We start from the raw sequence: 17,878 nt of genomic DNA on the forward strand, positions 1-17,878 counted from the left end.
TTTTTTTTTTTTTTTTGACAAATTTGTAAAGAAAAAGTTCGTAATCATTTTTTAATCGGTATTTTTATTTTTTTAAATATAAACATAACGCAAGACTCCGTATGATCAACGACTGCCCCAAAAGATAAACCATGTGAAGCAAGGATACGTGCGACATTATTCGCATTACGCTTACGAACTTGGACCCTCCATTTAGAATCTTGTGAATTCAAACAGTATTGGGCCTTTTCAAGTTTATTTCAGAGAAATTGTCTCCATATATTTCTATTTTCTTTTTAATTCAAGATTTATAACTTAGTTTCAAAATAAACAAAGAACATCTTTGGTTAATAAGATCGAAAAATATCTTCATTTGTTATAAGGTTTTTTTGGGTAAAGATCAAAAGCTAATCCACGAGGGTTTAGACCCAAAGTGGACAAATATCATACAATTGTGGAAATATGTGACTTCCGTTACACAACAATATTTATTGATGAATTTCATGCAGTTCGCGAAAGGATTTCTTGAATATAAATGCCGGGACTTTATCTTCGATTCCCATTTTCTTCCTTCGATTAAATTTAAAAAGTGATACTGAATTTGTGTTTATTTTGGCTTATATGACATTGTACTCTCCAGGGAGTAGCATTCCAATGGCAATCGCTGGGGGGAACTTTGTTTGCAACCATCCCTTGTACTCTTTCATCGTCGTTCAATGTCAAACTAAAAGAGCAGACACAACAAAAACCCTGACGTTAATTAATCAGTTCTATCGTGAGAGATGCCAATCTATATATGTTTGTGTACACAGAATTGGATCCAAATTTCTCGATATTGTCGAAAACTTGATTGTTCCACGCTGCTATTGGATATAAGGGCTAGTTTGAAATGCCTGTTGCTTGAATTAATTCATTGATCAGGAAAAGGTTTATCTGAAGGGCTAGTTTGAAATGCCTGTTGCTTGAATTAATTCATTGATCAGGAAAAGGTTTATCTGATCCATATATAATGTACAAATTTTTAATAATTCTAAAAACTAAACATATTAGCTATACATACATAATTTTTACTAAAATCGCTAGCATATTAGTGAGATGAGACTTTAACCTTTTTAATAATTATGAAGAATTTATTAATTTATTTTATCAAGCTAATGTCCTCATAATTAAGTTAAAGATTTCATAATTGTAAAAAAAGCACCAAACAAAAAAAGAGTTGTTGCATATATTCTTTGCGCTACATCACACAAATTCAATGAAACAGTGTACCGGGTCCGAAACCATAAAATTCAAAAGAACCAACCATTCTTATATTATGACTAAACTCCCAACCATATAGATAACATCTCTCCACCAATTAAATACTCCGGTTATATCTAATACTGCAAAATAAACAAGATTAGATATATCTTTTGTTAAAAATTTATTAGCAATATATATCACTTTACCCACAAGAAAATATTGGAATGATAAACATATTTTTAGGTGATCAACAATTTATTGGATCCAAAATTCCAGAACCGATTCAAAATTAAAATCACCAATTCAACAGCCATAAATGTCAAGTCTTTTGACAACACACCAAAAAGCAAAATACACATAGCACCCATCCAATCTCAAAGGGTTGATGTTCAACAGGCTTATTCAAACAAAAAAAACTAAAAACAAGAACTACCTAAAATTAGGACGGACTCTGTTTTCTCCTACAGCACGCCGAAAAGTTTCAAGGGAGAACAAAATTTCACCTAGTATTTGTAGTCCTTAACATGGAGGCTCTCGGATGCGCCCTCGCTCAAAGTGCCACCACCTTGATAAGTCCCAAGTGTTGCTTCAGAGTTTGCCTTGCATCGTGCCAGGAATGCAGCTTGTGCCTTTGGGATGTTTTCTTCTTTTCCAGACCAACTCTTAAGGGTACTCTGCTGTAGTGCACGTCCAAACGAGAAAGAAAGACTCCATGGTTTCTTGGTTTTAAGTTTGTTCATGGCATTGAGGTTGACTGTTGCCTCTTCCTCGCTCTGCCCACCAGATAAAAACACAACAGCAGGGACTGCAGCAGGCATAGTGCGTTGCAAGGCACGAACCGTATACTCAGCAATAACCTCAGGAGCAACCTTGGCAGAATCAGAGCCAGGAGTCACCATGTTCGGTTTCAAGAGAGTTCCCTCAAGGAGAACATGGTGGTCATTGAGTGCCTTGTAACAAGCGGCTAGGACACGTTCTGTGACATCGGCACACTTTTTGATGTCATGAGAACCGTCAACGAGGATCTCAGGCTCGACAATGGGTACCAAGCCATTTTCTTGGCAGATGATGGCGTAACGAGCCAGACCGTTGGCGTTTTCATTGATTGCGAGCTGTGATGGTTCATTGGGACCGATTTTGAGCACAGCTCTCCATTTGGCAAACCTAGCACCAGCAGTATAATACTGTTGGCAACGTTGGGCAAGGCCATCGAGCCCTTGAGTTGTGGTCTCACCATCGGTACCAGCAAGCTCAACAGTACCCTTGTCTACCTTGATACCGGGGAGGACGCCACCCTCTTTCATCACATCAACGAAGGGCTTACCTGTAAGTTCAGAATACCAACAGTTCATATTAAAAGACAAAAATGGGCATTTACATTTAAAGGAAATCACAACAAAAACCCCTCCCTAATATATACCTGCAGCTGTTTTCTGATATAGAGTTTCCTCAAAGAGGATAACTCCGCTGAGGTACTGAAGAGCACCAGGGGTCGTGAAAAGAAGCTCACGAAGAGCCCTTCTATTTGTTTCAACATTCTCCACATTAATGCTGGATAGACGCTTTCCTATTGTACCAGTAGACTCATCAGCGGCAAGGATACCCTTTCCGGGGGTGCCAATGTATGCAGCATTGGCAATGAGCTCATCTACAGAAATAAAAAGCTTTTTAAACTTTAAGGAAGCGAAATAATATCATAGGTGAAAAAGATGCAAAAGCAAACATCTAACAAATATTATAGATAATTTGTAAACATGCAAAATTAAAATAAGGAACATCATAATTCCAAGAATTAAACATCAATAGCATGCTCGCTCCAGTATCATGGTCGATGATAACCATTTAACATGCCAAATAATTATCGATTTGAATTTCTGAACTACAAGTACCGAAGAAAAAACAACTTGACCAATATAGAAGAATCAAAAGTAGAGTAGTTATGCACAATGGAAAGTAACAAACTGACCCTCAAAGATATATCCTTACTAATTAAACATTTGATAGAGATCTGAATAATTCACTAACTACAAACACAAACAAAAGAATCCAGATCCATAACTCCAGACCATATTCACGCTTCATAGCTGTCCGAATCATCTGTGAAATACCTCTGTCATAAAACAGTAAGATATAAAATCCATGTAACAAATCCAGGCCGGTATCTAAGCTAGTGAAGGGAAATCTAGATCGATCGATGAACCCAGAAGGGATCAAATGCATATCATCAGCCACAGAAACTCCCATCATACGCTAAATTGAAGTAAGAAAGACAAATAAATCAAATACTCAGCCCAAAATCAAAGATCTAATCTAATATAAGGGTAACAAATCAACACCAACACCGCGCAAATAAAAAAATCCAGTAGCATATTGGAGTCATACACACTACCACATCAATTGATACACCAAAAACCACACCAGAATAGATCAGAACAACAAAAAATCATCAACCAGATCTCCAAATTACCAAATTAAACAAACAAACGCCAAATCGAGAGCAAAAAAACCACGATCCGGCACAAGAACAAGGTAAATCGAAAATTTACCAGCGTACTTTCCCCTGTAGCAAGACATCGTCGATAGCGTAGTATACGAGACGAGAAGAATAGCGTGAAAGGAGAGAGGTGAGAGTTTGGTGGGATGAAAGGAGGGATAGGTTAGGTTTCTTATACAGAGCGTGAGTGAGTTTGGGTCGTTGGTATTACCGCTTCCGCTTCGTAATCTCGACCCCTCCTCCAAGTAAAGTAAAACTGTCTTAAATAAATTAGTAAATTATTAGTGTCACCATTTTACCCCTACTATTTTCCTTTTTAACAAGTATATATNCAATTTTTATTATTATATTTTTAAAGCATAACATGTTATGAGATTGTTGGTTAGGATCGAGATAATTTAGTAAATTTTATTTTGTTTATTTATTTATTCTCAAGATCAGTTTTTTCGTATGTCTCAAGTAATTGTCTTTTTAGAAAGAATAAAGAAAATTTTAAAAAAATTCTTGAAATTTAATTTATCTTAGAATATTAAATATATAGTTTCCATTGTAAGGAATTGTGGCACACTTAGTTTAAAATAATATTGAGATTTAAAATGATTGGTAAACTTTCACCTCCAAGTTGCTGTTAAGTGAAGTGGGGCATCAATATCAGTTGTAAAAATGCCTTCTATTATTATTTTTTAATATAAAAAAGGCCTTTTATTATTTTTCAAAAAATAAAATGTCTCCTATATATTATATTGATGCAAATGTATATATGATGCCACTTCTACATCTTTACAATATAGGTTATATTCCGATGCTCTTTGTGTGATCTTCTTAACTAAAGAAAGAACACAATTCTTATTCAAAAGTTGGGAAACGACGTGTGATTTTACTGATGTTTTATTTTTAGACAAAAACTTACGTGAGACAGTCTCACGGGTCGTGTTTTATAAGACGTATTTCTTATTTGGATCATCCATGAAAAAATATTACTTTTTATGATAAGAGTATTACTTTTTACTGTGAATATCGGTAGGATTGACACGTATCACAGATAAAGATTCGTGAGACCGTCTCACAAGATATTTACTCTTATTTTTATATGTCAAATGACATCACATATCACACTTTATATACTTTATTTTGATCAAGCAATCTTTCACATAAATAAGTTATTTACTTGCATAACAATTTTTTTTAAAAAAAATAATACATATTTGATTAATCTTATTTGTTTTAGACGGGAGATCTTATAGTCATTATTTTTCATGTGTGTACTGTATAAACCATCAGACTTAATATCAATAGAAAAAAACACACAAGACAAGTTTTATACGATATACTCGATCGAAAAATATATTGATAGAAGGAATCAAACGTATAACCATGACACTATGCCCTCACCTACTTTATCTCTAACTCCACTCGAATATTTTTTTAAAAATAAAAATTAGAAATTAGGAGGTGATATTTGTTAGGTGGGTGGGGCAAAATTGGAAAACCAAAGGATAGTTTGTTAGGATTATTAAAATTGAGACCTAAATTTGGACAAAAAATGCTGTGGGCTGGAGCAACTTTTTGTGACCACCAAGGGGCATTACCCAAGTAGTTCAATGGTTTCGCACCTTCAAAGGTAATTCAATCCAGTAGGTGCATTTTAATTTATTAAAATTAAATTATAATCAAATTTTTATAATTATATTATTATTATGAATAAATTTTAAAAACTTTGATCAATTTTTTTTTTCTTCAAAATTTTCGTTATTTCACAATTTTTAATCGACCATTTCATACAGAAATCAGAATCATACGTTCAATTAGAATTTTTTTCCAAACTATCATTATTTTATTTACCCTTTCTTTTTCAGTTGATTTACAAGATATACTTAAAATTAAATTTATATCTAAAAAAGATTTCAGAAATTATTACCGTTTAATAAAAAAAATTGAGAGGTAAAATTTGTAACTTTATTAATGAACCGACCAAAAAAAAAAAAAAAATTCGCCTGCATCCAATAAAAATGTACAGGAAAAGAAGAAGCTTTAGAATCACGCGTGACTTATGACATGGCAACACAAAATTCTTGATTAAAATGTCTAAATACTGGCAACCTTAAACTCACGTATTATAAAAAGAAATTGTTGAATTTTAAGTTGACTTTGTACTAGTCTTAATTTAATTAGACTGCAATTTGCACACATTGTTGATGTCATACCACAATGAAATTTGACGCATGGGTGGTGGTAAATTCAAAATTGAGTGAGTTTTGAAGGTCATAAAGGCTAAAGTAGTCTTACTTTTGGTAAGCACCATATGTCTTGCTGGTGACAGGCTCTGATACCATTCGTCACGTCTCGAGCCCGTGCTCGCGCCTGCGTAACTGCACAATGGACCCCTATAGGCTATAGCAACTACTTCATATTTGTCCTCGCTTTACGAAAATGATTAATCCAAGTTGCTATAGAAGTCTATTGTAAACTCATTATAAACTTATTTTAAATATTTAATTTTTAAGATGTGGGATGAGAGATATCAGAGATAGACTTGCCGAAAGTTTGCATTGGATTTTCTAAAGTATGAATATTTAGTTTAACCATTTTTATTTTTATTTATAATAAGAGTTTAGACCGAATTCTATTTTTATTTATTTAGTAGAAGCTTTCGGTGCTTATTTATTACCTTGTTTCATAGTTTCGAACCGTACAAACAAATGTTATATTAAGTTTCCAACTAAAGGTTGTGTGGGCTAGCCCGAGATTTTTGGTGAGCCGACGGCCCAACCCAGACCGTTGGCCTTTAATTGCCTTCCGAAAACGATTTAACCGAAAAATCGTGCAAATAAAATTTGTGATTTAACAAATTGTATTCTGATAAAAATAAAAATTGCAACATTCATGTCTTAAAAAATTATTTTTAGTATCAGAAATTAGTGAATTTAATACATCATCTTCAAGTGATAATTATTATGTGTAACATCAAAATTCTCACTTGCTGCAATTCCCCAAGAAAAATAAGACTTCAATCCAAAGAACAAATAAAGTAGTAAAGAAAAACATGCATACCTGTAAAACTAAATTCAAAAAACCAAAAAAAAAATACATAAATAAATAACTTTTTTTCCGATACTTTTAAGTCTAAAGTTTAATAAAATAAAAATTTTTTGAAACAAAATTTAGTTAATTTAGACTCTTGCAAGCATAAATCAGCAAACAAAACTCAAATTTGTCTTCCTTGTCATTCTGCTCAAAATCCTTTCCTTCCAGCCACAACCAATTATTCAATTCACTCCTCCTCCTAAACATGAAAACCCCATAGTTATTAGTACCATTTGATGAGCTGAAGAACCAGTCATGTACATCCCACATCATATCCACCATTATTCCATCCAAGAAAATAGTTCCATTACCTCTAAAATTCCAGCACAACCTCTTCACCTCAATCACCTTCTTCTTGTCAATGTAAACCAATAAAACAGGATCCCCGGACCTCGTATTTTCGACTTCTCCAACGCACTTGATCAAGATGTCGTGGCACATGCCAGTTTCGCAGAATTTAGCCCTGGTTGAATATAGACAGTTCCCCGAAAAGCATTCTCTCCGCGAAATTAATGAAAACTCGGATACTTCTTGTTTCTTGAATTCCAGCTCTTCATGATCCATGTTTCCTAGAATTAAGCATAGCTCCGAGCTGATCAATAATAACACGTAAAACCCATTGATTGGTTCAGGTCCGGAACCATATTCAGCACCACAAAGATCCCAAAACATTTCAACTTTCGAACTGCATGCTTCAAAGGCTTCCGTGCCTCGGATTTTGCGGATGATCATGGAGTTTTTGCAGGATTTTGAAGATGATAATGGGTGCTCACCGATGCTGATACAAAACCCTTGTTTAAACAGATGATTGCACCATTTGAGACTAATTAAGAATTGCTTCTGAGTAGAGATCAGTTTGACTTTGTAAATACATGTGACTTCATTTTGGATCGAAGGGATCAAGTGTGGGGATTTATGATGTGATTCCTTGTTAGAAGGGATACAGGGAGCGTAAGAATTTGACACTTTTGCTGCACTTTTGCTGCGACAAATTGCAAAGTTTTTCATTAAATCGGAAACTTTTTAAGCTACTGAAATCTGATGTGTATAGAGGTTTGAATTGGGTTTGCAGGAAATGTATCAGTCTTTGAAGCCTTATATAATAACACTGAACCCTTAACTTATTTTTCAACAGTCCTTTTGTCAGATTTGTGTGGCCTACTTTTTTCAACTCAGAAAACGATTAGTTCGAAGAAATTAAGAAGAAATCCAGGTAACCTTTGCTAATTATGTCATTAAATACTAAATTTTACAAATCCGGAACTAGCTTATTCAAATCATGATGGGAAAATTTTCATAACCTGAATTCAGATTTTGATTGTTTTTTCTCGCATTTATAATCAACAAAACATAACCCTCGGATTGAAAATTGGAAGAAGAAAAGATATTATTGTCGAATATAAATATTTAAGTTGCACCGTTACAACAATCTATAGTTTTCTGATAAAACATCACATGTTTAATTTTACAATTTCTCTACGTAAGAATATTAATGTTAATGACTTTTTAGATATTTCTGAATAGACAAGGAAGCTTGATGAATCATTGTCCAATCAACCTAATAAAAACATCACATTTCCAACTTCGTTTTTGTCACATCAAATCTTGAGACTTTAACACCAAGGTTAACTATTTCTACTCCGCATGCCATTCATAATCATCGCTAGGCAACAGATCGTGGTAATGATAGTAAATTATTTTTTACAGTTGAGAGTTGGGCCAAAGGCAAGTGTAATGATCAAAGTTTTTTGGCCAAATTTATCTATTATTTTCTGAGATAAAGATTTTTTTTTTGGCCATTAATGTTTTTTATCAAGAAAAGAATGGTTTTTTTTTTTTATAATTGAGTCTCGAACTTGAAATCTCATTTTAGACTTGTATTTTAATGTCGAATGGGATGTAAACCATCGGCATCATTAATGATATCTCACTAACATGCATCTGGTTTGATTTTATTTGAATCATCGAACAATTTCTTGACTTCTAATATGTAGAAAAATTATGATTTGGATGAGGGTCTCGCATTTTTTTGGCTAATCCATGTGTGGTTATAATGTCTCAATTCTCATATTATATATATGTTTGGAAAACTGCATTCAAAATTAATTATTCAAACTGATTTTGCTCTTTTAAATTAAATTTCATGATGTTGTGCTTGGATCGGAGATTTGAAGTGATGGATTTCAGATCTATGGATTTCAATGATCCCGACGAATTGGGATACATCGTACATGGACCATAGCATGCATATTCCGCTACATTATTATTATAATTATGGGAGGGACAAATATTGATAAAATACCAAGTGGATACGAAATCATTTCCATCCATCTCCTTGGAATTGAGGATCGATGTCATGCATTGTGAGCAATTTTAAGGAACAAGAAACCTCAAAGGACCAACGAGACCATGATTCGAGGGCATGCATGTATTCTCAATAATAAAATTATATTTTTTCATATACACTAAAAAAGGACGGATCCAAGAATTAGAGTTAATTGGCTTAAATTTAATGTACGTAATAAATTATATATTGTTACCAAAATTGTAATAAATTATATATATACATATATATATGTATGTAACGGGAAAGTAATTTATGATTTTCAACGAAGTTGTATTATACGATATTTTGAAACATAAAATTCATCTATAATAGAATATATGGTTCAACAACAAATAATTATGTCTTTTTTTCTTCCTAACATATTGATGTTTCATTTTGAAATAGTTCAAATTATATCTCTAAAATAATATTAAAATAAAAATCAAACAAATAAACAAGTAATTAAGTCAATCAATGACTCAACAATAAATTATCAAGATTCAAGAATCAATGGCTCATCAACAAATATTCAAGGGATAACAAATGAATGGATCATCAACAAATATTCAAGTAATAACCAAGCAAGCAATTTAAATCGTTTTCTATACAAAATATTTTAAAAACTCATTTTAGAATTTCATGAATTTTTAGTAATACGGAAATAAATACGACTTAAAATTTTTATTTTTTTCTCAACCCAATTTAGTCTGATCAAACGGCAAATAATTGATCAAAGTTAATAAATTAATTTCAAGAATTGCGATTTTTATTCTTTCAAACATGAAAAGGCTCACTTTTTACAACACACAACGATTGTAAATATTAAAAAAAATTAATCTGAAACAAAAGGGATTTCGTGTGTGTATTTGTACTTGAGAGGCCGAAATCGTGAGACTGATTTGTACAAATAAATTTCATCAAAACAACGCGTATGCAAGAGCAAAAATTTACAACACTTTTAATTATTTTGAATCTCTTAAATAGAAAATAAAAAATCTTGTGCTTGTTTATAGCCCACTTTAGCCCTAAAGAATATTTGTCCCTGCATTGCCACTCTTTTTTATTAAATTTCAATAATTGCCAACTATTATATTGTTTACTAGCTAATAATTAGAGAAAATTTTTTAAAGGATCAAACGATTGTTATTTTACTAAAAGTCATAGTCGATATAAAAATGTTCGGATATTAAGCACAAGTACATAGTCTTCAACACATGTATAATCTTATATGAAATACACATTATATATCTACAAGACTTGATTGTACAGCAAGACTATATGGTTCTAATAAGTAAATAAAATATTGTCTTGAAAAGTAACACACGATGCCCAATAATTAAGATAACTTTGGGCCTGACGTATTAAAAATACGAGGTCGTATAAAAATGTTCGAGCCTGTTGAGTCTGATGTATTATTTGATAATGGTCAGTGACCTAACATAATATAAAAAAAAAAAAAAGATTCTGCTAATCTAAATGCTAGCTTATTAAAGCTAAAATCATTATTTTTATAACTATAAATTCTTTTTTTCCCATGTAACTTCCAATTATCAAAATCGGATGCACATTTGTGAAGCAACGGAATCATAAGTTAAATTCTTCGAGTTTTAAAGCATAAAAGCAAAACATTGGTAAAAAAAAATAAAAATCGAAAAAATGGTCATATGATTTCTTCTGCTTTCTTATAAAAGAATCCAATTTAGTGAAGTGGCATTTTTTCGCTGAATTGAATGAAGTGCTTTTTTAGATAAATGAATACCGAGTAATATGTATCCATAGTCATTTTAGGATTGTAAAACATGGTAATGAGATATTATCCTCATGGCATTACTACGAGAACCTCGAAAATTTATCAATATATGTGATGTTCGTCGATTTTTGAATAGATTTCACGTATATTATTAAATATATACCTTGGATATACCATTCAAGAATGTTAACATGAAGACAACTATAGTCAGCATCAAATATATGCAAGAAATAATAAATGGGTTAATGGTAATGGGTCGCTCATGAGGGTTGACCCGACCCGATCTGACCCGAACCAAATAGAATTCAAATGTTAAATTTGAATTTTGGAAGGAGTAGTTTTGTTTTTTAACTGCCATCTTCCACTATTATTAACTTTGGATAAAGATGATGGATTAATTAAGATAATCATTATTATCAACAAAAAAGAAGCAAGAAAGAGCCTAGACTTGTTCTTTCAAAATTGCAACAAATATATCACTATTATTTGAGCATTTGGGTTGTGAAAACTTGATTTTTTTTCCATTCGTGATCGGTATTGGACCATCGAAGAACATTGTTATCTCCGGAATAAAGGTTAGTAAATCAACTACAAAGATCCTACATCAAAGTATGAATTATACGATATTCAAGTTAAATTTCCGTCAAATATATGCCATTGAATTAATTTGAAGTCTATATTCAGATGAATTTCGGATACAAATCCTAACTTGTTTACATATTTATGATATTATTATTATATTATATATCTATACTATTATATTAAGTGTGAGGCCATGATAATAACTACTTAAAGAAGACACCAATTTTTTTTTCAAATTTTACCCTTATATAATATTAATATTACACTTTTGTTTTTTGTTTTTTTAATTTCAACACACATTTTTATTTTTATTTATTTTTATTTCAACCATTCAAATATCAATTTAGTCCCTCCATAATTTGTAAAATTTCACTTTAATCTATCGATAATAATAAAAATATTGTACACACACGCATCGTGTGTCCATAATAATTAGTATGGCATAGAATGCGTGGCATAGGAGGTCAAGGAAAATATAATAAAAAATTAATAATCTTCAAATTTTTACTAGCATCCATAGAACAAAAACCAAGTTGGTTCACCTGTCCCCACGTCCACTAAACAATTACAAAGTCACAGGATAAGTGGCAAAACTCCCAAAGAGCAAACGTCATCCCTTACGTCACTTCTCGCTTAATTCAATTGACCTGAAACTTGCAGCCCCCAAATCCTTGTATGGCCCAATGCCAACGCCACCAACATCTTCCGAATACCCTTTAACTCCTCTTCTCCTCATCCTATACCAACCCAACCCCAAAACTCCTGCAAATATCATAATTGCCCCAAATAGTAATCCCAGGCCTAGCCCCAACCATGCATTCACTCCCTTCTTTCCTGCACCCTCCTTCACCTTAAAATACCCCATTTTTGTGTCGTCCCCGACAGCCAGTAGTGTCTGTATGGGAAATGCTAGCATGTAGCAGAACCCCGAGTAGTTACTGTACACCGCGCCCCAGCATGTGCAATTCTGTTCACATACCGACTCGCATTGGTTCAAAGAGTCCATTTTTTTGTATCCCATTGATTCTTTAAATGGCAATTCGACCCCACTTCTACGTAGTACTTTGTATCTATTGTCGTATGCTCCACAAAAGTCACCGGAAACTCGATTCTCCAGCGAGGTGCACTTTCCGGATTCGTCCACTGTCCGGTTGTCCAAGCAGGAGCATTCCTTTCCGGGGGTGCAAAGCCCGTACGACCCGCAAAAACTGGGTAACTCGCATGGGTCGGATATTGCTTGGTAATCCAATATCCAATTCGACCCGGTCCAGTAATACCCTTTGAGGTTCCCGTCGGGTTCGATCTTGACCCGTAGATTACCCGACGTATTTTGTTGGAAACTGTTGAAAGATTCGACATCCACAGGGATCGACCCGTTTTGGAACATGCCCAGATATCCATCGGGCATGAGGACCAGGTATATCGGGTGGCCATCAACTATGTTCGCTTTGGCCTCTAGTGCTCCATGCTTTAGATACATTTGGCCCAGGCCCGAGTTTGAACCCATGAAATTCGCGTATAACCCGAAGTAATCCTGACCCAACCGCATCGAATAAAGGCCATTCGATGAAACCAAACTCATGGAACTGGTGAAATTCTGGTTTTCCACAAGGGTATCTGAGGGAAAATCAAAACTTTGCCACAACGCAGTGGTGCCATCAAGCTTCTGGATTTGGAGATTCGAGTCACTGGAGAGCCAAACACGGTCCCCGATAGTGTCGGTTGACCAGAACACTCCCGTGCGGGTGTCGGATAACACTAAACTTCCATTAAATAAAAGTTCGGTCGGGTCGGCCCACCTGGACAAAGGGTTCGTGTTTGCAAACCAAACCGGCACGGATGACGGCGCGTGGATTACAGATAGAGTGAGCTGGTTTTTGTTAGCTCTGAGGAAACCGAATGAGTAGTTACCAGTTGAATCCCTGAGTATGGGTTGGAAAGATGAAACAGACGGATCTGGAGCTGCTTTGAATCCGATTCGAAGCTCTTGAGGCGTTAGGGATTCTCCGGCATGCGAGCTGCTCGTGATTCTGTATAGATCAGCTGAAAGAATTGCGAGGAGAAGGAGATGATTCAATGATCTGAATCTATCCATTTTAACCGTTGCATACAAACAACGAGAGATGATTCTTGATGGATCTGATGCAGAATTTTGATGATTCTGCTAATGTTGAAACTGGCAAGGAAGGAGAGAAATAGTGCGTGGTATACTGTTTACGAATGCTTTTTGTAGGTTTCTTCAGTGAGCAGACCTCAAAGACTTCTTTATACTATTGTTCGATGCATGGGATAAAATATTCCCACGGGGAAACGTTAAAGTATTCGCAACTTCGATAATATCTTCATTTAAAAAAAAAAAATAATAATGCATGGATGGTGGGGATACAGCAAATTCTTTTTTGTATACTAACATGTACTGCATACAGGACTGTCCAAACTTCGAATAAAATCGAAAAAATCGAAAATTTAAAACGAAAAAATCGACCACCGAACAGAATCGAAAGCCGAATTTTGTAATTCGGATATAAATGTTAAAACCGAAATTTATTTGGTTCGGTTTAGGATTATATACGTCAAAACCGAAAAAACCGAAAAAACCGAAATTTCATTAAATTAATAATTTTTTTATATTTTGATTTATATTATATATTTTTATATGATATTTAGTGCATAAAAAACCATTTTGAACAATTTTTAGTTGGTCGTTGTTTTTTAATTAATTTAGACGTTATATTTAAATATTTTACTAAGAAAACATGTAGAAAGTTAACATATTATATTTTACAATATATTTATATTATTAATTTAAATAATTATAGCAAAATCGAATTAACCGACCGAAATAACCGAACCGTTTTGGTAGAAAACCAAACCGAACCGAAGAAAAATGGTTCGGATATCGGATTATATATTTCTAAAACCGAAAACCGAAAAAACCGAAATAAAAAACCGAAAACCGAACCGAACCTACCGATGACCACAGTTGCACACTATGATGTATATATATATATAAAGTTTTAATATAAGTTTAATTAAATATAATTTTATTTTTGAGTTAATGAAAAAACTATTTTACTTGGTTAACCATTATTAGCTAAAGATCTAACATTGCTTATCGGTTCCACCGGACCGGTTTCAGACCGGTTCCTACCGGTTATGGGTCCGGTGAGTTCGGAACCGGTCCGAACCGGTTCCGGTTCCAAGTTGAAATACTTGGAACCAATCCAAACAAAGACCGGTTCGGCTTCAAATAAACCGGTTCCGGTTCGGGTCAAACCGGTTCCGGACTCTAATTTATTATATTTTACTATATAATTAAAATTAATAATATTAATGAACAATTTTTTATTTAGTATTTTGATTGCAAATAATTGTGATTACATAAAAAAATGCAACAGAATAACTTAAACAGTTATTTTTACAATTGAATATCTAAAATTCATCACGATTTATTAAAATATATTTTGAATATTCTGGATCTTCGTCGGAACTTGAGCTTTGGAATTCGTCGATCGCGCCAGATGTCCTGTTCTTTTTTTCTGCTGCAAACCGATCTTGAGCTTTGTAAGAATACCTCGTTTTGCAAATTTTACAAACGACAAAAGAGTTATTCGTACCTTGTTGTTCAATATCAAAGTGATCCCAAACTTTACTTCGCTTTGCACGGGCTGTCGTCGTGCTCATTGACATTGTGTTGCTTGCTCGATTAGACGATGGCGTCCCTACATCTTTGTTGGGGAGTTCCATGGCTTCTTCATCCTCGTGGTCAGGTTCGTACCTTGTTGTTCAATCTTATTTTTTTTAAAAAAAAAAATTGAATTATGGGTTTCGGGTCCGGTTCCGGATACGGACCGGAACTGATTTGGAACCGGACCCAGAACCGGTTGAACCGATCAGAAAAGACTGAACCGGTTCAACCCACAAACCAACGGATTGTACACAGTTTCGGGTCCGATTTTACCATACCGGTTCCGATTCTAGGCTTAACGGACCCGTTCCGGGTCGGTTCAGAGTCGAACCGGCCCGTTAAGCATGCCGAACATTATCATGAGGTGAGAGTTGTTCCCCATCCATCTACTTGATATCGAACTCCTGTCGAGTTTGAGAATAAACGTACCATCAATGAGGTCAGGGCTATTTTGACTTTTTATACAAAAAATCGTATCATTTAAAAATTAATTAAAAATGTAAGATTTTATTTTATCAAATAACTTTGATATTAATATTTACTTAAAATCATCAATCATATACACTTGGCTTTCCCAGTTTTAGTATAATTTTTGCAATCAACCCTTATCTTATAATTATTAAATTAAATTGTTAAAAATAATAATAATATTATTTATTTTTTAAGGGGGCTGGTTAGCTGGCGACTGGTGACCTTTTATAATTTAAAAGTCAAATATAGTTGCTCCTCTTTTTCTTTTGTTTTTTTATTTTTATTTTAAAAAAATTATTACGGTGTCTTTTTTAAAAAAAAACCTCTGAGTGTAGGCTTTCGGCAAAGTGGGATATAAGACTGGTACATCCCATAATAAATGGTAGCTTTGAAGTCAACCGCTTTTTATAATTTTTCCAATTATTTAAAATAACTGATGATAAATTGATAATAGGTAAGCACATGTGATGACTTTATGTGTCGAATTTGTAATATGAATATCTTGTTTGATTTCAATCAAGAAAAAATATTTTTTTATGTCAAAAATAATATTTTTTTTATACATTTGAACGAGTTACCTTCTCATAGATATAGACTCGTGATATCGTTTCAAAAAAAATTTGCTCAAAAATAAAATATTGATATTAGCCTTGATCCTGTAGATTTTACAATCACTCAAATCATAGTCTATTACTTTTTTAAATGTACTAAATATATATTTTATCTTTATTGTATGTAGACATTGATGGACACGTGAATATATATTTTTTATTTTAAAAAAATTGAATTTTGTCAACCCATAATTAAATGGTTTTGACTTTGAAATTTTCCTCTTTTAATTTTACAGTTCAAGGAAGCCTCAGTTAGTCGTATGGGCAAGAGTAGCATGCAATCAAAGAGCCCAACTGCATTTCTTCCAACCAAACAAAATGCACATAAATGATCTATATATGTTAAAGGCAAAAATTTATGTTAGATGATCTCACAGGTCGTATTTTATGAAACAGATCTTTTATTTGGGTCATCTATGAAAAAATATTACTTTTTATGCTAAGGGTATTATTTTTTATTCTGAATATCGGTAGGGTTGACCCGTCCCACATATAAAGATTCATGAGACCGTCTCACAAGAGACCTACTCATATGTTAAATGAGATTTGATAGATATTACTCATATATTATCGGTAGTATTCTTATCTACTCAACACATTACACGTGTGTTGATTGATTAATCATGGTCATTAATTCATATATCATTGTACATCGTTGTTGAATGAGTGGTCATGATTTGTTCACTCATTACATGTGTCATATGTTGAATGAATAAGATAAATATCCATATAAATAGTATGAACAAAACCGTCAAAAGAGACAAGAAAATTGAGTAAAAAATAAATATTGCATTTCTTCTATATATTTAAGTTTAATTTCTTTTTTTGTCTGTCCACATACTGTCCAATTTCTATATTTAAAATTATTTTCTTTACTCTTTTACCAATATATCCCTATTTAATTTACTTTTAAACTTGTTAATTTGTTCATTTAATTACTAAAATATTCATTAAATAAGGGAAAAATGGAAATTTTATTTTTAAAATTTACTTTTCCAATAACCTACTCTGTGAAAATACAAGCTTAAATATATGAGACGAGTGAGTATATTTGTTAAATTTAAAAATGAGAATTTTGACTTTCAAAAGGAGAGGGATTCGAATAATATTAATCGCTGCTAATAATCTCTGAAATTGCTAATTTTGATCCCCTATGAATGTTGGTCAACAAAAATTAGAAGAATTGAGCACGTGAAAGGCAAATACCCACCTTGATTAATGTAATAATTGTGATTAATTTCTCTAATAATCTATAAAATTATGTTTTGGTAGGGTTCGACGATCAATAATCACCTAGATAAAGCTGTTTTGGATAAAATAATAAATCAAGTCCCTTTCTCTGATTCTGGACCTACTTTTCTGGCCCAAATTTAAAACATTTGTATTAGGATATTGGGCTCGTAATTTTGGTCCTCGGAAATTGTCAGGCCCAAACTAAATTTGCTTTTAAAATCTTTATTAACTATATTTTAACTTTCCTTTCCATGATCGACAGATGCCCGACCAATCAAATCATTTCAGCCTTTGTTCTTTTTTATTATTAAACTTAAATACTTCAAATATCTAAATTATTCATTTACTGAAATCTTTAATCTATAGATTTTTTGTATTTTCTCCTTGTTTCAATTTTTTGTCTTTTTTTTTTTTTTTT

The 17,878-nt window shown here is 33.0% G+C and overlaps 3 protein-coding genes across 3 annotated transcripts; all 3 read right to left on the bottom strand.

Moving 5' to 3' along the window:
* Window positions 1-1,475: 1,475 nt before the first annotated feature.
* On the bottom strand, window positions 1,476-3,962 carry LOC140991532 (fructose-bisphosphate aldolase 6, cytosolic). Its single transcript, XM_073461525.1, has 3 exons — window positions 3,768-3,962; window positions 2,642-2,869; window positions 1,476-2,545 (listed from the first exon to the last, which is right to left on the bottom strand). The coding sequence occupies exons 1-3, from the start codon at window positions 3,793-3,795 to the stop codon at window positions 1,725-1,727; spliced, it is 1,077 nt and encodes a 358-aa protein (XP_073317626.1). The 5' UTR covers window positions 3,796-3,962; the 3' UTR covers window positions 1,476-1,724.
* A 2,918-nt stretch (window positions 3,963-6,880) lies between these two features.
* Window positions 6,881-7,531, bottom strand: LOC140991314 (uncharacterized). Its single transcript, XM_073461227.1, has one exon. It carries the CDS (start codon window positions 7,529-7,531, stop codon window positions 6,881-6,883), a length of 651 nt encoding a protein of 216 aa, XP_073317328.1.
* Window positions 7,532-11,936: 4,405 nt separating this feature from the next.
* On the bottom strand, window positions 11,937-13,776 carry LOC140956364 (PAN domain-containing protein At5g03700-like). The gene has a single exon (XM_073413083.1). The coding sequence runs from the start codon at window positions 13,550-13,552 to the stop codon at window positions 12,080-12,082; it is 1,473 nt and encodes a 490-aa protein (XP_073269184.1). The 5' UTR covers window positions 13,553-13,776; the 3' UTR covers window positions 11,937-12,079.
* Between the last annotated feature and the right edge of the window lie 4,102 nt (window positions 13,777-17,878).

Source organism: Primulina huaijiensis, chromosome 13, assembly GCF_012295235.1.
Source record: "Primulina huaijiensis isolate GDHJ02 chromosome 13, ASM1229523v2, whole genome shotgun sequence".
NCBI lineage: Eukaryota > Viridiplantae > Streptophyta > Magnoliopsida > Lamiales > Gesneriaceae > Primulina > Primulina huaijiensis.